A 22,674-nucleotide genomic window follows, 5' to 3' on the forward strand; every position below is an offset into this window, starting at 1 on the left:
ATATCTGTCCTTTGCTTTGTTTTCTATTTTCTGATACCCTTTTAACAATCCACAGAGCTTATTATTGGCTTTGAAAGGATATTTGAAAACCGTCCTTATGGCGGTCTCTCACTTCTGACTTTGCTTTTTCCTCTGAAGGACTGGTTCAAGTTCACTTACACTGGAGAGAGCTAGTTCAGAGGACCGTCCAAGTGCGAGGAGGTATAAACACCAGCCCCTTTCTCATATTTATGATCTGCTTCATAATTAAATCATTTCTTACCGTATAGCCATCTGGATGCTAAGATTTATAACCTAGGTTTGCTTTTCTTTTGGGAGAGGTCGTGCTCTTCTGTTAGTTTGTTTTGCAGATTAAACTGATGCAAAGAAATGTTGCATGCAGGTGGTGTGGTATCTTTGACCTATCTTGCTGAAATATTTCAAAGGCTCGGCTGGTTGCACCCAGTAAAACTGGTGAATGACATCAAAATTGGGAGCATCCTTGCTCGCCGGCCCTCGAGCAACCTGGCCGCTGCGAGAGGCCAGACGTCTGCTGGGGTGGGACACAGCGCGGGCAGCTGGCCTCTGCTCCCTTCTCTGCACACACCCCTCGTCCCGTGGCCTGAGAACTTTGAGCCAGTCCGGAGCGTGTGTCCTATTTAGTTTTATAACGTGAAAGTGGCCAAGTGAGAAGGAAGAGAGCCGGGCGAGCCAGCCTGGTGGCAGCGTTAGATCACAAACTTGAACCTGCAGGGTGCTGGCTGCAGGCCACGTAGCACGTCCTGCCTTCTACCTCACATTTTTCCGCCTTTGTTTAAATATTCAACCTGCCCAACCTGTTTGGGCTGAACAAGCTGGTGCTAGCAAACATCGAAACTGTCAACGTTTTTCTGATTTGTTAAGGAAGGTGATTAACAGCAAATTTTGCACCCTCTTCCCTCCCAAAAAAGCGGGCAAGCAGCACAAAAATCTTAGCACATGTGTTTTCCACCCTGGGCCCCCCTCCCAGCGCGTGCGTGCTGGTGGGCCTTTCTCTCTGCTTCCTTCAGGGCCCTGCGCTGATGGAGAGCTTGGCTGTCAACAGGGAGAGGGTTTGTGTTTCCGTAAACCGGAGCTGCAGTTGCATAATGGGTTCATTTGGATTCGGGGCCCGCACATGGGGCTCCCTCTCTGCTTATGTAACCCAGCTCCCGCCAGAGGCTGTGCCAGTTTTGCAGGCGGGAAGACTGAGGCCTGTGGTGGTGGGGGCTGCAGCTGAGATTGCAAGCACGCCTCGGGCCCTCCCCTCTCCGGGCGCCTGTAGATAGAGCATTCCCCCGCCCCGCGTCATGTGGTCATGTGTGTCACCTGGCAAGCCAAGGCCCGTGTGTGGCGTGTTCGTCCCGCATAGCTGGAAGCGGGCTGTGAACTTTTGCAGTGTCACAGGCAAGGGCCCTGTGGCCTAGTGGTATTTGCAAGTGAGGTTTCTCTTTGGAGCCTTTTCATCTTTTCTGCCTCCAGTCTACCCCATGCATCCTCGGCCATCTGCTGCTGGCCCTAAGTCGTAGAGTGCTGGTGTCCCCACGGTGGCAGTGACCTCCCTGCCCCCACGCCCACACTGTTTCCCTCTGGCTCAGGGCAGGCCGTCTCCAAGGCCCAGCCCCCTCACGTCTCAACCTTCTTTTAGAAAAGGCTGGGGAGCAGCAAACAGCAGCTGGGTACCCCCTTATTATGGAGATAGTCATCGCTCCGCCTCGGCGTGGCTCTGTTCTGCCGTCAGGGAAGAAGGCTAAGGGCCACCCCCTCGGGGGCCGAAGTGAGACGAAGCCTGGTGACCTCGGTGTCTCCACCCTCCCAGGGAGTGGGGCTTTGGGGATTGGCCTGACTCTGGGTTTCCAGCTGTTGGCCATGGAAAGGCGTTCTTGGGACTCGGGGGGGGGGGTGCCAGTTGCTTCCCCCAGAGGTGATGGCCCCCGTCACCTAAGAGCACAGATGTGAGTCCCTCCTGGGACTCGTCACTCCTGGCACGGGCTGTACAGGAGGGCTGGAGAGGTGGCGGAGTTGAGCCTAGGGAAGGGGAGAGTCCATGCAGCGAGCGGCTGCCTGTCCGAGGGAAGGTGGTGACTCTCACCTCCCCTGGGTGGACGCGGGCTGGGCTGCGGTCAGCTCTGTGGGTACGATCGAGTCCTCTGCCCGAGAGGGCGCTCAGCGCTTCCAGCCTCTGAGCCCTTTTGTTTGTTTTCTCAGAATCGGTAATTGTACGTGGAAATAACATGTACATGTCCTGGCTTCTTTGTGGGTGTTATAAACTGATGTCCAGGGAGCCAGATGATGTATGGAGAGTGTGTAGCAAACCAAAGACGATTTTAGCAAAACAAGGGCAGGCAGAGCGGAAGGTACAGAGGGTTCCGCGTGCTCAGATTCAAAGGCATGGCAGTTAGGAACAGGTCTAGAATAAAGACTTTTTACAAGTTGATATTTATTGACATGGGCCGACTGCCAGGCTCCCTGCACTGGATCTGAAAGTCGGGAGGGGGAAGGGGCTCCAGAGTGAGCAGTGTGGGCCTCTGTCTTCTGAGCAGACATCAGTAACCAGGGGATATTGTACCTGGGTTCGGTCCTGAGGTCAGCGGCTTCCGGGGTCAGCACAGAAGCAGGGAGGGGCTGCGGCGGGGAGCCCGGGAGAGCCGGACGCAGGGCAGCCTGACCCCAGCTCTGTCCATCGGCACAAGATGGAGAAGGCGCCGCCGTCCGACGCTTCAGAGGGACTCCGGGACGGGGGGCAGGGGAGCAGAAAGGGGGTCGAGCCAGAGCCGGAGCCCCGAGGCAGGGTTGGAGAGCCTCTCGGGCCGCGACAGACGAGGCTTGTTAATGAGTAACGTGGACCCGAACCGCGTGTGCCCGCCTCGAATCAAGGGCCTTGGCTCTCCAGCAGTCCCTCTGGGGTGCCCTTCCCTCGGGAGGCTGGGGAAGCAGAGCTGGGGATGGAAGGCTGGTGTGCGGGGTGTGGTCCTTAACGGAGGCCTCCTAGTCCTTTGCCCCCGAGCAGAGGCAGGGCCAGGACTCAGCTCCCAACCAGGGGCCTGTGGCAGTGGGGCTGTGTCCCAGGGTTGGCTGTCAGTCAGTGCGGCTGCTGACACCATCGCCCAACCTTCCTCCACACCCTGGCATAGCTGGCATGACCTGCCTTCTGGATAAGCATGACTGCACCTGAGCAACACCTGAGTTACTAGAGGTGCCTTTGAGCTCACAGGTGGAGCCACACAGAGGATAGCCCCCCACCCCAAGCCATGACCACCTGTCTGCACTCCCCACAACCCCCCATTTCCTGGCACAGGGTGGGGTTGACTTACAGGTGTCACACTCACTTCTGCACCCCGAAACGCCTCTCCTAACGTCCTAACATCTGTTAGGGAGAACGCACACAAATCTTTCTGGAGACTGACTTTCCTTTGGCCCAAACTGTAGCTTGTGGAGCTGAGATGCCTCTTCATCTCATTCATTCCCTCTTTGGTTGTCACAAAGCTTTGCTGGAGAAGCAGAGCCAGGGTCGTGTCTGCAATCAAGCTGTAAAAGCCTGTGTGAACCTGCTGGCTTCAGCCTGGTGTGGCCCTGAGCGGCGCTGGGTGCTGCTGTTGTGTGTGGTCCGTGTCCTGTCACTGAAAGAGTGACCTTCCGTAGAATGCTGTTCACTCAGGGGGTCAAACGCTTCAGCTCCTCAGGTAGTAAAAGCTAGGTGGAAATTTGGGCTGAGAGGTTAGCCAGCGCTGGAAGTGTCTGGATCTTGCCTGCGCTTTGACTTCTTGTGAATTAGATGCAGGACAGCTTGAGGAAGGTTGGAGACCTGCCCTGGGACAGCCTTCTGCTAGGTGATCCTTTCAGCTTGTTGAAAGTGTTCCAAAAGATCGTCCCCCCCAAGATAAGTGTAAGCATGTTAAACTTCCCAGGTTTTTTGCTCCCTGTTTATACCAGGTGAACTGGTGCAGGACTGCTGGTATCCTGCAGGGTGAGCCTGGGAGAGGTTTAATGCTTCTCTCCAAAAAATGTGAACATCCCAGTCTGATGGCTAATGAACCTGTGAACAGTGCAAAGGGTTGAAGAATTTACCTGTGATCCAGTGGTTGTCAGGCTTGAGCTGCATGCGTGTCACTGGGGGAAAACCCAGGCGGTGGAGCCCAGAGTCTCCAGTCTGCAAGGCTGGGGCCAGGCCTAAGAATTTGCATTTGTGGGAGTTCCCATCGTGGCTCAGCCGAAACGAATCTGACTAGCATCCGTGAGGATGCAGGTTCCATCCCTGGCCTCGCTGAGTGGGTTAAGGATCCAGCGTTGCCCGTGAGCTGTGGTGTAGGTCACAGATCTGGCGTTGCTGTGGCTATGGTATATGCAGGCTGGCAGCTGCAGCTCTGATTCGACCCCTAGCCTGGGAATCTCCATATGCCGCAGGTGCCGCCCTAAAAAGACCAAAACAAAACAAAATAAAACAAACTTGACATTTGAAACAAGCTCTCACTAATGCCAGTGCTGTTGGTCAGAAGACCACAGTTTGCAACCCAGTGCTCTGTGAGACTGGCAGTGTTATCTCCATTTCACAGATGAGGAAACTAAAGCTGTTACCTAGGTAGCTAGTGGCGTCTCCATGGCTACTAGACGGCAGGACCGGAAGCATTATCCACATCATGCTCTGAAGCTGCCCGAGGATGTTGCTGCTGTCACATGATCTCCCCAGCTGCCCAGCATCTTCCCACCCAGATTTGCCTTTTCACCCACCTGAATTCCTGCTTGTTGCTCAGAGCAAGCCAGGGCTTGAATGGTTGAGAGAGGTCTCCATTTCCACGGGGTTCCCAGTGTGGCTCAGCGGTTAAAGAACCTAACATAGTGTCCATGGCGATGCGGGTTTGATCCCTGGCCTCGCTCAGGGGATTAAGGATCCACGCTGCCACAAGCTGTGGTGTGAGGCACAGCTGCAGCTCCGATTCATCCCCTAGTCCAGGAACTTCCTTATGCCTCAGGTGCAGCCATGGAAAGAAAAGAAAATAGAGAAGAGTTGCTTCCACTTCCAAATCATACCTGAGAAAGGTCAGCGGAAAGTTCTTGTATTTGGAACCGGAAGCGAGAAGGTTTGGGGCGGAAGGGAGGGTTGTGCGTTAGGAACTGGTCTGCCTCCGTTGAGTTCCCGGATTGGCGTTCAGCCCTGGTGCAAGGTGTGTTTGTTTTAGCTCCTATATGTTCAGCATTCTTATGACAGCCCTCCCTAGCTCAAATGGAACTTTCCACATTGGAGAAGATAAAAAATATTTATAGGAGGGAAACTGAGCTGAAAATATACGTCTGCCCCAGCATTCAAAGTGAGCTTCTATCAGTGCCAGAAGCACACAGATGGAGATTTTTCCCCCTAGTTGTAAAGACATCTGCAATGTTTGTTATTACTCTCAGCCCCCCCCCCCCCCGCCCGGGGGCTGTTAGGAATGGGAGAAAATTTCACTTGACTCCTGAAAGAGTTCTGATAAAATTCCTTCCCGAGACCGCGATATGGCAGCATTTCTGCAGTTGACGCGGCGTTTGCCTCCAGAGGAAACTGCAGAAAGTAGACATTTCATTTGACTTCACATTAACTTCTCTCTGCTGTGGGTGTAGGTGTAGGTTTGAATCATAAACGCAGAGGAATTCCAGTGACAGGAAAAATTAGCCTGCGTCCTCAGCGTTGATCTCTGAGGCTGTGCTTCACTGATGCAGTGTTTTCTATACAATCTCATGTCAAGTTTGCTCACCTTAAATCCTATCAGCTGGGTGAGCAGGTGGCTTGGACCCCGAAGACACATGCTGTAGAGATGCGGCAAATGTAGATTTTCTGCCCACACTTCCGCCAGCCAGCCACTCAGTGATTCATCACTTACCAATCCATGTGTTTCCTCATCCATCCAGCCATTTGGCAGATATTTCTTGACCACCTACTACGCGCCATCGGGGCGTGTGCAGAGAACAAGAGAGACAAGGTTATAATGAAACTTACTTTGAGTCGGTGCCGTGGCGACAGTCATATACGTTACCTGGACTCTATTTCCAATTACTGGTACGGGCCGCCAGGAAAGTAAACCTGGGTTGTCGGCTGGAGAGCATCTGGTATGAGTGGCCGGGGTGCCCGATGTGATGATAGGAGCCAGCCCAGGCGGAGGACGCACACAAGTCTGAAAGGGCCCTGAGATCGGGGTGGGGGCCTGCAGAGGGGGCCCGAGAGATGGGCAGATCTGAGAAAGGACCGTCAGACACGTTTAAGTGGAGGAGGGGACGGTTTGATCCGTGTTTTGGAAGCTCGCCGGCCGCCTTGTGAAGACTGAACAATCGGGGAGCACAAGGGAAAGCAGGGTGGCCGGCCGGCAATGCTGTGGCGTCGGTGTCTTTGCAGCACGTCCATCGGTGAGTCCCAGCGCTACCACGGCCGTCCCTGTGCACAGATCTTTGCACTTTTGTCCAACTCTTAGTCTTCAGGACAGACTTCTAGAAGTGCACCAACGGGAGTAAAGGGCATGTGTGTGTTTACAGCTGCTCAGCCGTCGGAGGAAGGGCTGCTGCCCGTGAGCTCCCGTCCACAGCGGTGAGGGAGCCGGCCTTCCGGCCACCCCAGTGCTGCTCGTTTCTCCTCCTTGTCCACCTGGAGGTGGAGAGCCATGAACGGCTCGGGTACAGGGGGGTGGACACAGGGCTTGAGGGCACTTGGAATGCAGAAGTCTCGGGGGTCTGCGTAGGCCCTGAAGCTGTGACACCGCTGCTGCTGAACACACCAGGGGCCCAGCTCCACTCCCGCGACCTCGGGACGCGGCCCTCCCTGCCCCGTGTCTGCCCTGCCCTCATCCAGCTTGGGGTCCACTTCTGATGCAACGTTCAGGAAGGATATCTGCAAACTGGGGGGTGTTCCAAGAGGAGTCGCCTCCAGTGTGACGCGCAGACGGGAGAGCAGAGCTGGGGTGCCGGCCGAAGGAGCCGGGGACGAGAAACCTCGAGAATCTCGGGCCCCACCTTGAACTCTCTGAAGGGCAGCCCTGCGGAAGGGAAGGTGGACCCACTGTGGCCCAAGAACAGACAGATGGGAAAAGGAGGGGACTTTCTTTTTTTTTTTTTTTTTTTTTTTTGCTTTTTAGGGCTGCACCACAGCAAATGGAGGTTCCCAGGCTAGGGGACTAATCGGAGCCGTAGCCGCTGGCCTACACCACAGCCATGTCAGATCCAAGTCGTGTCTGTGACCTACACCCCAGCCCACGGCAACGCCAGATCCTTAACCCACCTGCAAGGCCAGGGATCAAACCTGCAACCTCATGGTTCCTAGTCAGATTCGTTTCCACTGCGCCACGACGGGAACTCCAGGAGGGGACTTTTGCCTCCGTCCGGGGAAGATGGTTTTAACCCTCGGCACTGTTGACAATGGAGGTGTCCTTGTTGCTGGGAGTACTGGGTCGGAACTAAATGCCACTCTCCAGCGGGCATGCGGAGGGACGTTGTGTGCCCCGTGGGAGGCCCCGTGGCGTCTCGCCTCCCTTCCAGTCTGCGGCTCATGGTAATTTATTGATTCTTAGGGGCATGGAAATGAGCTGAACGAGCCCTTGAAATAAACCCCGAGAGAGGGACAGACCCAGGCCTTCTAAAGAAGAGAAATAGAATCGCCTCCCCCCGCCCCCCGACCTGCCCTCTTCTGTTTTGGCCACACTCTGTGGGGAAGAGGCCACTAGTGGTTCATCACAGTTGACCCCACCCCTTTTCCTGTGAGCCTCTGGAGAAAAGGGACAGCTCATGTGGCCACTGTTGCTGTTGGAGTCCAGGAAAGAAGGGAGGGGGTTAGGATGGGGTCGGGGTCTTTAACTGAAGGCCGGAGCTCCCAGCACCTGGCAGCTTAGTTGTTGATTGAATCAAGTTCTTAAAAGAGCCTGCAGTGGTTGGTCATCCCATAGCTGGCAGGACAGACGAGGAACCCCTGTGTTCTGGGCCAGTAGGCAGAGACTCAGCCCTAGAGTGGAGCATTGCCTGAGCTTTGAACCGAGGCCCCAGCTGGGCTCAGAGAGCGGGAGCAGCTGGTGTGTTGAGAAACCTCAACCTCGTCCTTGCCACCAATCCCTGGAGGTGGCCTCAGAGACCAGCCCTTGCCTTGCCTCCCTGGGACTGGTGGTGAGAGGCTTCCAGGCGTGACCCGTGGGCCCTGCATCCTTCTGTTGACCGTAGGTTAGAGTTTGGGACCAGTGGCGAGGCTGTGGGCACTGGCAGAGGGTAGCGCCCAGAGGTTCCATCCCATGATCTGATGTACATCCCTTAATCTTATCGTACTCTCTCAGTTCTCAGATGCTTTAAAAAATGCTTTTTACATTTCTAAAACTGGAATGTGTCACGCAGAGAGCAAGTGTCAGGGTTCAGGGTAGAGCCCAGAGCTTCCATCCCATGATCTAGAACAGAGATGCAAAACCATGGCCTTTTGGGGAACAGTTCCGGGGGGAAGTCCTGACCTTGGAGTCCTTGCTGTGGCCCTGGCGTGTCGGCCCCTCTGCAGAATGGTCAGGTTCCCAGCAGATGCCCACCGAGTGCTCGCTCCAGTCCTCCTCTCCCTCTGCTTTGTGAGAGCCGCTTCTGTCTTAAACCGCAGGAGCTAGATAATAAAAGCATCCATTTTTGTAAGTATGAGTGTCATATGATGGAAAAGATGTAGCTTGAAACTGGCCGGGGGCTGCTTACAGTTGTCAGTGTCTGATGCCCAGTATCTCACGGGTCATCGTAGCCTCGTGGTCTTCTGCGCAGGCAAGCTGTCGGCTGTAGAAAAGGGTATGTCTGTGTTTTTTTTTGTTTGTTTGTTTTTTTGTCTTTTGTCTTTTTGTTGTTGTTGTTGTTATTTCTTGGGCCGCTCCCACGGCATATGGAGATTCCCAGGCTAGGGGTTGAATCGGAGCTGTAGCCACCGGCCTACGCCAGAGCCACAGCAACGCCGGATCGTTAACCCACTGAGCAAGGGGCAGGGACCGAACCCGCAACCTCATGGTTCCTAGTCAGATTTGTTAACCACTGCGCCACGACGGAAACTCCAGTAAACATTATTTCTTTCTCTTTTCTTTTCTTTTGCTATTTCTTGGGCCGCTTCCGCGGCATATGGAGATTCCCAGGCTAGGGGTCTAATCGGAGCTGTAGCCGCCGGCCTACGTCAGAGCCACAGCAATGCCAGATCCGAGCCGTGTCTGCGACCTGCACCACAGCTCACGGCAACGCTGGATTATTAACCCACTGAGCAAGGGCAGGGACCGAACCCGCAACCTCATGGTTCCTAGTCGGATTCGTTAACCACTGCGCCACGACGGGAACTCCTGTCTGTGTTTTTAAAATTAATTGATTTATCGAAAGGAGGGGTTTTGTCCCGATGTACATCCTTAATATTATCGTACTCTCAATTCTTAGATGCTTTAAAAAATGCTTTTTACATTTCTAAAATTGGAATGTGCCACACAATAAATATCGAAAGAAACTTAGCCTTTTCTCTTCAGTTGCTGAAATTAAGGGATGGTCTGCCTGATTCTCCTTGGAGCAGAGGGGGTGCTTGGAGCAAGGCTCTCTGCCTCCGGTAGCTTCCCAAGGCTTTAGGTGACCAAGCACTAGTGAGACACCTCCTTCCCTGCTCGTCTCAGCAGGGGTCTGGGTGGGCGTGGGCTCGATGATTTGGGTTCTCTCCTGCCTTCTCCCTCTAGATCTTTCTGCTCCACCCTAACTCCCCCGAGAGAACAGAGGCTAGGCCGCCTCTCACCTGCTGGCGGATGACTGGGCAGGGGGTAGTATGGTCAGGGTCTCATGTCCTCGCCCTCGTAGGAGGAGGGCCCCCAGGTCTCTCAGGGCAGGGGTTACAGGGGGTGGGGGCTTCATCCTGGCCGTCTTAGAGTCATTGGCCCAGAGCCTGAATTGTTGCTGCCCCGTGGCTCACCAGCTTCCTGCCCCTTTCACCCTCAGCCTGGCTCCTGTTCAAAAGGTGCAGCAGCAGGTGAGCTGAGCTGAGCTTGAGCAATGTGACGGGACCGTTGATGAGAACGTTTCTGTCTTCTCCTGAGAACATTGCCAGGAAGAAAATCCTCTAACAGTCATTTATTTCAAAGCTTTGCCCACATTCCCACCTCCTGGGCTGAGATGCTGCTGCTGCTGCCGCTGATTGTCGTTAGGGAAACGAAACCTTTCATGTCACAGAGCAAGAAAACTGAGACTGACTGTCTTTTCCGTGATGCCGTTCATTCTCTTCCTACGGCTCTTGGGGCCTTGTTCCTAGGACGTTTGTTTTAGAACCTGATAAAGTCAGGTCACCTATAAAGCCTTTTCGGGTACAGACGTATCCGTGCTGGTGCAGTACGCTCTTATGTGGGCATTTCTCACCCTCTGGAAGCCAGGGTGGCGACGTGTAACTCATCCCTCTGTCCGGCAACGCTCATGATCCGCAAACCCCTCTGAGACCAGGAATAGCGTGGGGGGGCGGGGGGCCTTCAGGTCTCGGGCACTTGAGACATTGGCTCTGTCAGCGCTTCTCAGGGTTGACCCAGCATGCTTCCAGAGGCAGAAGATCGAGGACAGGCTCTCCGGGTCGGCGGGGCAGGTGCTGGGGCCATAGCGCGAATCCTTGGTTTGCGAACTCGTGGTGCCTGGGAGTTGGTTAGTCCATGGAATCATGTGTCCTGAAATAGCACAGTTTGTCTGAACAAGCAGGACGGGTCATCAGATCGTGTGTTTTGATCTCATCAGAGCCGGCGAAGTCCACGAGTGTCTTCCAGCAGAACGCGAGGCACTGAGCCGTGGTTTTGGATCGCACTTGCTTGTGAGAGCTTTAAGAGGGTTCAAGGAGATTATAAGGTTTTAAAAAGAAGTCGCTATAAATTATACCCTGTATCTCTTAACGGAGGAAAATTTAAGTCCCAGCACCCAAGTAGAAAATAAAAAACGCTTTCAGTGAAACAACTCGGTTTTTTGCTAAATCACATTGTGTGTGTGTGTGTTCTCTGCAGGCACATGAAGATTCATGAGAAGGACCCCAACAGCTCTACGGCTGCCACCCCTCCGTCCCCACTGAAGCGTAGGCGGCTGTCCTCCAAAAGGAAACTGAGTCACGATGCAGAGTCAGAGAAGGAAGACCCAGCACCTGCTAAAAAGGTCTCCACCCCAGGGCTCTCGGCTGAACTCCCCAGCCTTTATTTTCACAGTCCGGGCGCTTGGCAGACGGCCGCCCAAGCTCCTAAGCTGTGTTTCTGCCCGCTCTTTGCTGAGGTATCTGGAGAAACCCCCACTGGTGCTTCCTCTGTGGAGCCCCCGGCCGAGCCCACTGCCCACGGGAAGAGCTCGTTCCGTTGTTCCCGGGCTTTCTGGTTTCTCCAGCTGGAACGGGCGCTTGCCAAGCAGAGGGGCCCTTCCCACGCCCTCTTCCATGCCCAGTGTCTTCCCGGTGGGCACCAGGGGTGCCGCGGCTGTTCGTTGAATGGGGGCGCGGGTCGAGGGTGAGTGGTGCCCCTGGACGGTCGTCACCTGACGGGTTGGTCAGCAGCGTCCCTAAGGATGCGGATGGGGGCGCCGTCCTTTTCCTTTTTGAGCCTGGGTTCAGCGGGGACCTCTCTGAAACGAGCTCCCTCGTGACTGCCCGTTTTCCTCTTGCCCTAAGGTGGTGGAGGACGGGCAGCCGGGTGACATGGACAAGAAGGGCGACGAAGTGTTTCACTGCCCGCTCTGCTTCAAGGAGTTCGTGTGCAAGTACGGGCTGGAGACCCACATGGAGACCCACTCGGAGAACCCGCTGAGGTAGGCGGCGGGGCCGGCGCGGGCTCCGGGCTCTCCTCGGACTCAGACACGCCTCACCTCCCGTCACCCCAACCCGGGCCCAGGAGAGGGCTTTGGGCGGGGGGCGCAGGGTCAGCGCAGCAGCTGCCGCCCCAGGAGATTCACCAGGGTCACTCTGCTTCCCGCACTGCTGGTGGGGCCCCCGGCTGATCCGCATGGGCCCCCCCCCCGCCCCCTGCACACAGAGAGCCCCCCAAACACAGGACTCGGGGCAGCAGACAGGTTTTCTTCTCAGAGGAAGTGCAGCCCAAATGCTTGTCGGCTGTGCACGTGCGCATGCAAAGGGCAGAGAGAGCACATCAGGGGCTCCTGGGTGTTTGGACTGATGGGCTGGTAGCACAGAAACCGGAGAAAGTGTTTAGGGGCAAATCAGAGTTCCGCCGAGCAGGGCCGTGGACCTGACGTGCAGCCTGTGGCAGTGGAGTGGCTGGTCCAAGCTCAGCACAGGTCTTCTTTGGCTCCAGGTTTTCTGATGCGTAGTGGTCCGGGCAGGACCACTTACTACGAGTGGTAGTAAGACCTCCAGCAGAACTCGGGGTCTGGGTGGGGACGACTCGGCTCTCTTCCCTGCGCCTGCCTCCCTGAGAGTGTTTTCATCAGGCAGAAAGCCCCATGCTCCTGCCGCACGGGTACCCTCTCCAGCCCAACAGCCACGCTGAAAATGCTGCTGCGTCGTATTTAGGGCGCCGTAGGGGAGCCTCGGGCGTTGTGAAACCCGAAAGCCACACATCCTGAGAGGCACAGCTGAAACTTCCCAGAGCAGAGGCGGGCCTGTGTGTGGCTGCAGCTTTGGGTTTCAGAAGGCAACTTGGGAGTGTGGAAGCCGGGACATCTGTTTGTCTGACTCACTGTAGGGACCAGGTCTTCCTCCCGCAGGCACAGGCTGGTGGTGACTTAGGAGAGGAAAGGTCTGAGCCAGCTGAAGACGTGTGTGTTGGGGAAAAGCCTAACTGTCCAGTAACTTAAAGCCATGTCAGATATCATTGTGCGTAGTCACCTATCAGCTTGACATTTCTCCCTGAGAAGGAAAAAGGAATTTGCGGAGAGATTAAACTGAGCAGTTGAAGTGCTAAAAGATGTCTTTAGGCGACTCCCCCGACTTGGGCGATGGCATGATGTGACAGTGGCCACGGACTGGTGGTCAGGCCCCGGGTCCCAGTCTCGCTTCTGGTCACGTGGGGCCTGGACCTCAAAGGAGAGCCAGAGGGTCCTGGTATCCCTTTGAGACCTGAAATTCTTGACTCTCAAACCTGCCCCTTAGCAGTTGCCCTTCTTCCTTCCCTTGGTGGCCCAGTCGCTCTGAGAGATTCAGGAACTTGCCCTCGTGGCTTCAAGAGCTTCCACAGCATCCCCAGGATGCGGTCGCCCGTGGGTGACTACTGAAGTCATTCTCTAGGCCCCAGGACCTGAGCGGGTGGAGGCCAGGTCCCCAGAGGGTCCCAGGGGAGCCCACGTGGTGAGTCATGGGCAGAGGCAGAAATAGCAGCTGCGACCCCCAACCCCTGACCTTGACCCCCGTGGGCACTTCTGACCCAGCACTGAGGTGTGCCTGCGGTTATACACTGCTCGTTTCTGGGCTCCTTCCTGGGTTTTCCGTCCCTTTGTGCTCTGTTCCAGGGTCAGGTATCGTCTTAGGAACTGCCCACTTACCCTCTTCTAGATGGTTCTGCCTGACCGGGAAGAGAACTTGGCTCTCAGGAGAAATTTCTGGGCAGGTGCTGGCTGCACAGCACGGTGTGGAGCAGTGATAGAGGAGGGTCGGGTACCCCCTTTCTACATGCTGCCCGGTCCAGGCCGTGGGTGCTCCTGGACAAGCCCTAATCTGGGGACAGGCTGGGCCTGCTGCTCGGAGAGGATGGGGGCCGGAATCACTTTGGATCCGGGTTTTCATGACTGGGTGCGTAATCACTTGCCGTGATGCCGAGGCCGTGAAGGTAAACCTCCGGTCCTGCCTGTCCCCCTCGCCCACTCGGTCACGCCCCTCTGTCTGGGGAGCTGGGCTGCAGGAGCTGTGTAGCCGCGCGGGGACTCGGCCCTGCTGGCAGTGGCGGAAGAAGAGGCTGCCTTGTGTCCACGGGGGCGAGGGGATGGCGAGCGGGCCATCCCCCTGCTGCTGGCTGTTGCCGTGTGGGTGGGGCTTGCGTCTGGAAACCAGAGGAGCTGATTACAGAACGGAGTTCATTTCCCTTTTCTCCTCTCAGCTCTGCCCTCCACATAATAGCCTGCTATCAGAGGATGCCGCGGGGGCAGGCGTGAGCCAGCAGGGCCCAGCCGGGCAGTGAACTGTGACAGGAGCTGGTGAGAGAGACCGCTTGTTAACCCGGGGCTAAAATAGGCACCAGCTCCATTTGCAAACCCCAAAGGCAGCAGAGCCACGCTGGGACATGCTGCCAGTTCAGACAGAAAGCTTTTAACTCAAAACAGCTGTTGGCTTCCCTCTCCTGCCCTTACCCCTGTCCCCGAAGCTGGCAAGGTGCCTGTTGTTCCTTAATAAAAGGTGTTGGCGATCCAGACCCGTGTAAACGCTGAGGCCTTTCGCCCGAAGTCCCCTGTGTTTCCAATCAGTGAAGTGTGAGCACAGAGCAAAACCAAGACTCGAGCCGCCCCAAGGGTGAGGGTCGGGTTTGCTTGCGCCTCTGCAGGACGGGCGGCAGCTGGGCCCCTCCGCGCAGCCCCCCAGACGAGAAGCGCAGGCTCACTGGGAACTGGCCCTTGGAGCTGGAGGTGACGGACAGAGCGTCCAGCGAGCAGGTGGTGTGGAGAGGACATCCCTTGCAGGGACGTTGCGGTGTTGAACGTTGTGCTTGGTTTAAGAATAGAACAGGGTAACAGGCCATCCGCGCTGGGCGGGAAGGAGTCCAGGTCAGCCCGACCACTGCAGAAAGGCTGAGGGCCCTTTCAGGATTTCCAGTAGCACCTTCTAAAAAGGAAAAAGAAGTAGCAGAGTCAGTCATGCGTTGCCGACATACCAGTACATCCAGCATGGGGTGCCACTACAGAAGTCGTCAGTGCTGTGTTTACATTCTGGTTTTCATATGACGTCTTCGCAATCCGGCGCACGGGGTGAAACTGCAGCCCACCTCGATGAAAACAGGCATCTTCCAAGCCCCCCCGCAGCCCCCTGCGCCAGGGCAGGCCCACCTGAGGCTGGGAGGGCTTTGTCGTGGGGGCTGGGCTGCGAGAGGAGGCATCTGGGTGGTCACAGTGGCTCTGTGGCTGCAGCTGGGGGTGGAATCTGGCAAAAGTTACCTAATCTTATGTGGCTTCTGGATGAAAGGAGATCAGGTAATAAATAATTTTTAAATTGTTTCAGTTAAATTATTTCAATAATTTAAAAATTATTTCAGTTAAACTGCATCTGGCAAATGAATGAACGCTTGTTGTGCGCCAGGCGCTTGACCAGACTTAAGAGAAAAGCAGTGACGGTGGAGACAGGGCCCCTTAAGGGCCGTCAGAAAACAGTGAGTGAGCCATTCTCGCGGAGTGAAGGGGGTCAGGCTGAGGCCAGGTGGGCCGGTGGCCTGCTGTCCAAGCTTGGCTGGCAGGCCGAAAGCTGCCCTTGGCATTTTACCCCCGATGCCGTGGCGCCCCCATGTGCTTGCCCGGCTCAGGGCCTCTGCCCCATCCGACGGGATCCTGGATGTTTGTGAGACAGACACCCCTAAATCTGCAGTGGGAGTTCGTGCCAGGGGAACCTGGTGGGCTCTGCAGGGGCAGCTCCCTGTGCCGCCAGGGTGGGGGAGAGGTGCCAGAACCTTCTTCCTCTGGAGTCTCCGGTGCTCCGAGGAGTGTTCGGCTCCCTTCACTGCACCCCGCTGCCTCTGCCTCCGCCCCCGCCCGTCATCTGCAGGGGGACCCTAACAGAGATTCCCATGGCGCTGGTCCCGTGCTTGTTAAATGTCAACCTAAAAATAGGGAGAGGGCATGACAAAATCCTCGTCAGCATCTCAAATTTAAGAGTCCCTGGGTCTCCAAGGCTCAGCCAGGTGGAGCAGATTGGAAACGATGCTGGGGGCTGAGCGAGGGGAGGGCATGTGCCCTTCCGTAGCCGGAAGCCGGAGGCACCTTGGGCAGGGTTGCCCCCTCCCTATCCTGCCCACGGCCCCTCCGAGACTCGGCTCCTGGGCTCCCGCCAGCCCACCCGCAGAGCAGCCCCTGGACCTGCCCCGCTTCACACCACGCCGCTTCGGTGGAACAGCCCGGGCAGGGCGTCAGGACGCGGTGTGCAGCCCGGCGGATTCCTGGGCGTGGGGAGGGCAGGCCGCTGCGGGCCAGGGCCCTGTCACAGGGCCATCACTGTTGCTCCTGGCAACTGGGAGAGATTAGTGCAGCTGCTGGATGTCAGTTCTCTGGCTGGGCCTGGAGGGAGGGCAGGGGTGGGCAGGGGGAGAGGAATGTCTGAACTGGGTGGGGCCCCGACCAGAGGTTGTTTGCACTCACCCCTCCTTGCCTCTGGAGACAGAACAGGGAAAACGAAGCATGAAATCCCTTTAAAAAAGGAATGTCAGTCCCTCGGTTAAAACGCTATAATGAGTAAGAAATTCAGTCTCCTGAGGAAGTAGTCAGGGTGCCTGCCGCCTTCTTAGCTTCTGAGGACAGGGCCAGAGTGCTACAAAGACGGCAGGCCTCGAGGATGTGACACGGGCGTGGCAGGAGCTGGGCTGCCCGCAGCACTGGTCCTCTGAACGGACAGCCCAGCAGTGGAGGGAGGGCAGCCAGCTCCAGCCTTGCCTGAGCCTGGCATCTCCGTGACCCTGGGCTCCGTCCCCCCACCTGGAAGATGGGCGTGGGGACGCGTGAGGATGAAGGGCATGCCCCAGTCCTCCGACTGTGACAAACACTCCGTGAACCTTTCCCTGATGCTGTTATTTTGAACGTGGGTCTTGTTTAGTGTGTTCAGCCTTGCAACACTTAAGTTAGGGGTTCGTGTCCCTCGCTGGGAACCCCTTCCAGTGAAACGGAGAAGGAACTGGGTGCTCTTCCCGTGGCAGAACTTGGGAACGGGTCGGCCCTTAGTCCCTGTTATAAGGCGGCACTCCTACTTCCGCTTTCGTAAAGATGGGGTAACTGAATGGCTGTTTAGACGTGGGTTGACTCCTGCCTCCCAGAGGCTGGGATCCCGGCTGTGCGGAAACCCAGACCTCCCGAAGCCTGGCAGCACCTGACACCTTTACACGCTGGGACGGCAGGTCCTCTCCCTTAGCTTGTGGGGAAAGCTGAGATTCTGAAGAAGTGTTTCCTGAGATTTGGAACTTGCCACAGCAGTCTTTCAGAAGTGCGTTTAGCATAATGAAACAGAGCAGTTTTCTTTAACCCTTTCTCGGTGACAGGATCGTGTGCCTGGCCCTCAGCTTGACAGGAGGATGTGAAAATCAGGCGCCCCAGGGAGCAGGGGGTCTCTTTGGATTGCTCTTCAGCGTTTTACCTTGTTCTGGAGGGTCAGGACCCCCAGATGAGCCCAGGGGCACTGTAGCAACCTGGGGGGAGCTACGCCCAGAACTGTGGACCCTCAAGGTTTAAAATATTTTTTCTCTCAGATTTTTGGTGGCCTTGTTTTCTGTCTCTGTAGGTCACCCGCTGGCGACTCCGCCTCCACCTTTCTCTTGGCCTGACTCGCAGTCTGTGTGCGCGGTCACCACCCGTCGCAGGTCCTCGGCACGGTTATTGGGGAAACCGCTCCATTTGTGGTTACCCGTTCCTTGTTTCCTGGCCGGGGCCGGTTAAGTCACTGTCAGCCCTGCTGGGAGTTGCCCCGCGGACGGCTTCTTCCTCCGCCCTCGTCCCTGCAGAGTGCCCACGCCACGCCACAATCGCCACGCCACAATCGTGTGTTTATCACACCACGTTTCTACCCCAGCCCAGAGCCATGAGCTGTCCTCTAAAAATTAGTAACAAGGCCGGACGGAGTGTCCCTTACAGGCACGTGATGCAAAAGGACGGCTCTGCGGCGTCCATCCCCACGGGGCGGGCCCTGGTTCAGGGACTTGAAGAGCCTAACTTTTGGGGTTTTTTGAGAACTGGCCATGGATCTGGGCACAAACAAGAACATCATCCATTTGCATTAAAGTCCTTGGAGACCGAAAGGACCAACCCCCAGCCAACAAACGGGAGTGGTTCCTGGACCTCCCGGAGCCGGCTGGGCCCAGCCCTGGCCTCACTCAGTGGGTTGAGGATCTGGCGTTGCCCTGGCTGTGGTGTGGGCCGGCAGCTGCAGCTCTGATTGACCCCCAGCCTGGGAACCTCCATGGCCCTAAAAAGAAAAAAAAAGTATATAAGCCAGTGAAATATTACTTTTTGTTTTGTTTTGTTTTAAGAAAGAATAGTCTCTGTGAAACTGAGTTGGGCAGACTTGTGTATAATCCTGATTGGTTTGGTTTGTTTTTTTAGTGGCTGTGAAATTCAGGGGGAGCAAGACCCCTGTGAACAGTCGAGAGAAATAACCATAAGGACGTAGGATGCTGTTGTAGTTTGGTTTGCAAAAAACCTAAGTTCTTGCTCTACCGTAATGAATCTAAAAACTGGAAATCAAAGGTGTTGCCTCATGAGAGTGACCGGTCCAGTGACAGCACGGATCTTCACTTAGTGGAGTCAGACTCGGGCGTAAGTCCTTGGCCCTCCGAGAAGAGATGGGCAGCGGGTCCTTGTTACTCTCGGTCATGAGGTTCTGTAACGTCTCCGCGAGCCGGGAACGGGTGGGCACTGAACCGCCGCTCCTGGAGGAGACGCAAGGTTGGTTCCCTGCGGACAGCCAGTCGTGTTCGCTTCCACTAGTTAGTGCCGCACCCTGTTTTATCGTGTGTTTCTGTTAAAAGACCCCAAGTAGAGCTCCCGCCGTGGCTCAGCGGTTAGCGAAGCTGACTGGGAACCATGAGGTTGTAGGTTCGATCCCGGGCCTCGCTCAGTGGGTTCAGGATCCAGCGTCGCTGTGGCTGTCGTGCAGGCCAGCACTGCAGCTCCAACTTGACCCCTAGCCTGGGAACCTTCATATGCAGCAGGCGCGGCCCTAGAAAAGATTAAAAAAAGTAAGTAAAATAAATCAAAGAGCCTTAAGTATATATACCATTGACTCATCGACATTGAACTCACTGCCGCCAGCACTGCAGCTCCCGCCTGAGCGAACCTCATCTAACACACGTCTTTTCTCCGTAAAGCACGTCACAGCCTTTTTGCTCTCAGGGACACTGGATGGCACTTAACATGCTTAGGGACCATTCTAGGCAGAATTATCCAGAAGAAGCACTAAGATGGTAGAAACAGAGCCCTAAAGAGTCAGCAGAAAGGACACTCGTTTGAATAGGAGCTGAGACCAGAGGGCAGAGCGTCTCCTTGTCCCCCCTCTGCAGGGAGCCTGTGTGTGTGTCAGGGACTCACGTTCTTCCTGCTCCACAGTTGTGTCGCATGTCCAGGAACACACTGCAGGTGCTTATTGATTGAGGTTACAAATAAATTTTAGCAAGTAGGCGAATTCACAAACCCAGAATCCAGAGATGCTGTGGATCAGCCAAAGATGTTTTAGGTGTAGTTAAATATTTAAGGTGCGTTGAATTTTCCCCGTCAGGTGTGTTCCCCACACCCCCCTCCCCCCACCTGACTTTGACGTTCGAGCCTCCCCCTGCCAGGCGGAGCCGGGCCTAACTTCAGGTGTGACAGGAGGGTCACGTGCTCACTGGACTATTAGGGCAAGATGAGCTTAGGTATTTTTCGCAACGTCCCTCCACTGGCAAAAACTAATTTTAGATACTTTGCTAATATTCTACACAAGATGTGTGTCACCTGTGCTAACCGTGAACCTGGGAAGAGGGGGTTACCCTGGGTGTCAGGTGGGAGGTGCCCCTGGGTGGCGGCTCGCTCCTGCCTCTGCACCTGTCAGCCTTCTTAGCTCGTCTTAGTCTCACTTTCAGGGGAAGGTGCGTTGCAGGGTCCAGCCGGCTGCCCGCCCTCGCCTGCTTCCGGCCCAGACAGGACGGCCCGGGTGTGGGGAGAGAAGATGCACTCAAGGCCAGGGATTGCAGGGAGCAGGGCCGGGTGAGAAGGGAGCCGCACGGGGCCGGCCAGCCGGCAAGGAGGACTCTCGGTACCGAAAGGCCTGCGGGCTTCTCTGCGGCCGCCCTTCCCCGGAGCCTTTATCACCGTCAGTGAGCTTGAGCAGAAGTCCTTCAAAGGGGCTGTGTTTTGAGTGGCTCGTGGGAACCCAGCGGGCTAAATTTAATTGAGTGATGACAGGAATCTCATTGGCGGTGCGGCCGCATCAGCGGTCAGGCGGAGGAGGTGGGCACACGGGAGGACCACGGTCACAGCGGCGGTGCCGGCCGCAGCCCCATAAGGGGACACGGCGGCACCTGCTTCGCACTTGTCTCACCAGCTCAGCTGCTTCACAGGTTCTCCCAGTAGCCCTCATTCCCAGAGAAGACTTCAAAGCAGGGAACGTTTCCACGCAGGGCCGTGCCGCAGAAGCTTGATCAGTTGCTGGGCCCTCTGCGCCCCAGCTTCCTTCTCTGTGAACCAGGCACAGGACCTGCCTCCGAGGTTTGGGAGGAGCCCGTGTGCAAGCAGGTGCTGCTGTCCGGCGGCACTTCCTGTGGCCGGAGGAAGAGTGCGGAGTCCGCACTGTCCGGCGGGGCTCATGCGACTGAGGACGCGTCAAGGGAACTGAAAGCCGTGCCCAGCTCTCGTGGCTCCTGTATTCAGGGCAGGCCCAGAGGCTTTCACTGGTGTCCTGGGGGTTGTTAGCGTTTAAGACGATTCTCAGTGAAGACCCCGAAGACTCCGCGGCTGCGAGACGTGGAGAAAGCGGGGACGCCGTTCTCAAGTGTGTGTTCGCACCTCCATGGCCTTGGAAGGCTCAGGTGCTGCCGTCCCTCTCAAGTGAAGCGCGATGACCTTTCATCTTTAGATGCAGCGCGTTTGTGGGCGCCTGTCTAGCCCTGGGAGTGGGCTTTGTGGGCTTTTGTGGCCAGGGTCGGGGTTGGAACAGGGCTCACACCTTGTCTTCATCCTGGCCGTGTGACCTCGACCACACTGCTTAAACATGTGGGGGGCCTCAGTGTTTTCCCCTGGAGGCTGAAGGTCAGGATGCCAGCCGCCTGCTGGGGCCGTTCACTCTCCCGTGGGTGTCCTTGCCCTGGGCGCGGACTCTGTTCTCAGAGCAGATTCAGTCCTCGGAGCTGTGTTTATTTCTTAGATGGACGGTAACCACATCAGACGTGAATACATGTACGTTCCCGTCCTGGCTCAGTGCTAACAAGCCTGACTTGTATCCACGAGGACGCAGGTTCGATCCCTGGCCTCACGCAGTGGATTAAGGATCTGGCGTTGCCGTGAGCTGTGTGGGGTCGGTCACAGATGCAGCTCCGATCTGGCGTTGCCGTGACTGAGGTGTAGGCCAGCAGCTGCAGCTCTGATTCGACCCGTAGCCTGGGAACTTCCATGTGCCGCCGGCGCAGCCCTCAAAGGCAGGGAAGAAAAACAAAAGGGAATTCGTGATCGCTGTCACATGCTGTTAATTGAGTTGGAGAACGTGGTTATCCTCTCATCCCCGTCGCGTTCGCGCTGGCCGCTGCGGGAAGCGATGCGCTTCAGCGTATGAGCGTTTCTGATGAGCAGCATCCACGGAGCTGGGGGGGGGGGGCAAGTGTCTGCTCCTTGTTCATGATGCAGGGAAGCCCCAGGGGCCCAGGTTCCCGCTCCGGCCTCCGTTCACACTTGTATCCTCTGCAAAGACCAGAGACCCAGAGGTTGGTAGAACCTTTTTTTTTTCTCGTAAGGAAGAGTTTTTGTTGCTCACCTCGAGCTGGCCGGCTTCTTGATGCCTGATCCTTTTTATTTTGCTCCGCTGAAAGGAAGCAACAGAAAACACAAGAAGGCCAGGGGACGGGTGGAAACGGGCTCTCTCCTCACAGCCTGTCCTTTCCTCTCGCAGATGTGACATTTGCTGCGTCACCTTCCGAACCCATCGAGGACTGCTGCGCCACAACGCGCTGGTCCACAAGCAGCTTCCCAGGGACGCCATGGGAAGGCCCTTCATCCAGAGCAACCCCTCCATCCCTGCCGGCTTCCACGACCTAGGGTTCACCGACTTCTCCTGTAGGAAGTTCCCTCGCATTTCTCAGGTACTCCGATCGGCCTGTGACTGGAGCCACCTACAAGGGCACGTGGCCGGCTCCGTATCCTCCTCCGAGGCTTCCTTTCTGTAAAGGCTCTGTTGGGTCCTCTCTGTCTAGTAGCGCCTTGCTCTTGAAGCTCGGCCTGGTCCCTTCCCGCTTCACGGAGTCGTTGAGGAATCGGTGGCCTTTTGTTTTGTGGTAACTCGCATAAAAGACAAGCTCCTCGGTGCTTTTGCCCGATAAGGGAGCCTTTGCGTTTAAAGTTGTGAACTGTTCGCTGCCCCACCCAGCACTACCTGAATTGAATTTGCATATGTTTATTTTTGGCTACGGCATATAAATTCCCAGATCAGGGATCAAATCCACAACACAGCCGCGACCTGAGCCTTAACTCACTGCTCCACAAGGGAACTCCATAGAGCACCCTATTGTTTCTTTCTCTTTTTTCTTTTGGGCCACTCCATGGCATATGGAGTTGATGGGCCAAGGATCAGATCCGAGCCACTGTGCCACGTTGGGGATTGAACCTGCGTCCCATTGCTCCAGAGATGCACTGATCCTGTTGTACCACAGTGGGAACTTGACACCTCTTTTTCTTTTTTTCTTTTTTTTTTTTTTTGATCACTCGCAGCATATGGAAGTTCCTGGGCTAGGGGTCAAATTGGAGCTGTTGCTGCCAGCCTACACCACAGCCGCAACCACAGCAACACCAGATCTGCGCTGCATCTGTGACCTACACTGCAGCTCACGGCAGTGCCAGATCCTTAGCCCACTGAGCGAGGCCAGG

General features: G+C 56.1%; 1 protein-coding gene across 12 annotated transcripts in view; it reads left to right on the forward strand.

Annotated features, from left to right (window-relative positions):
- RREB1 (ras responsive element binding protein 1) overlaps window positions 1-22,674 on the forward strand; it is a 175,443-nt gene that overhangs the window by 132,395 nt on the left and 20,374 nt on the right. For all 12 annotated transcript variants that reach the window (XM_084967314.1, XM_084967312.1, XM_005665552.4 and 9 more), the window contains 3 exons: window positions 10,962-11,106; window positions 11,609-11,745; window positions 21,704-21,893. In XM_084967314.1, the coding sequence (XP_084823440.1) occupies window positions 10,962-11,106; window positions 11,609-11,745; window positions 21,704-21,893 (472 nt within the window). The remainder of the gene's footprint in view (window positions 1-10,961; window positions 11,107-11,608; window positions 11,746-21,703; window positions 21,894-22,674) is intronic.

Source organism: Sus scrofa, chromosome 7 (assembly GCF_054392235.1).
Source record: "Sus scrofa isolate SSC_HxYL_T2T_F1_AM1 chromosome 7, Sscrofa_HxYL_maternal_Yorkshire_Landrace_v2.0, whole genome shotgun sequence".
NCBI lineage: Eukaryota > Metazoa > Chordata > Mammalia > Artiodactyla > Suidae > Sus > Sus scrofa.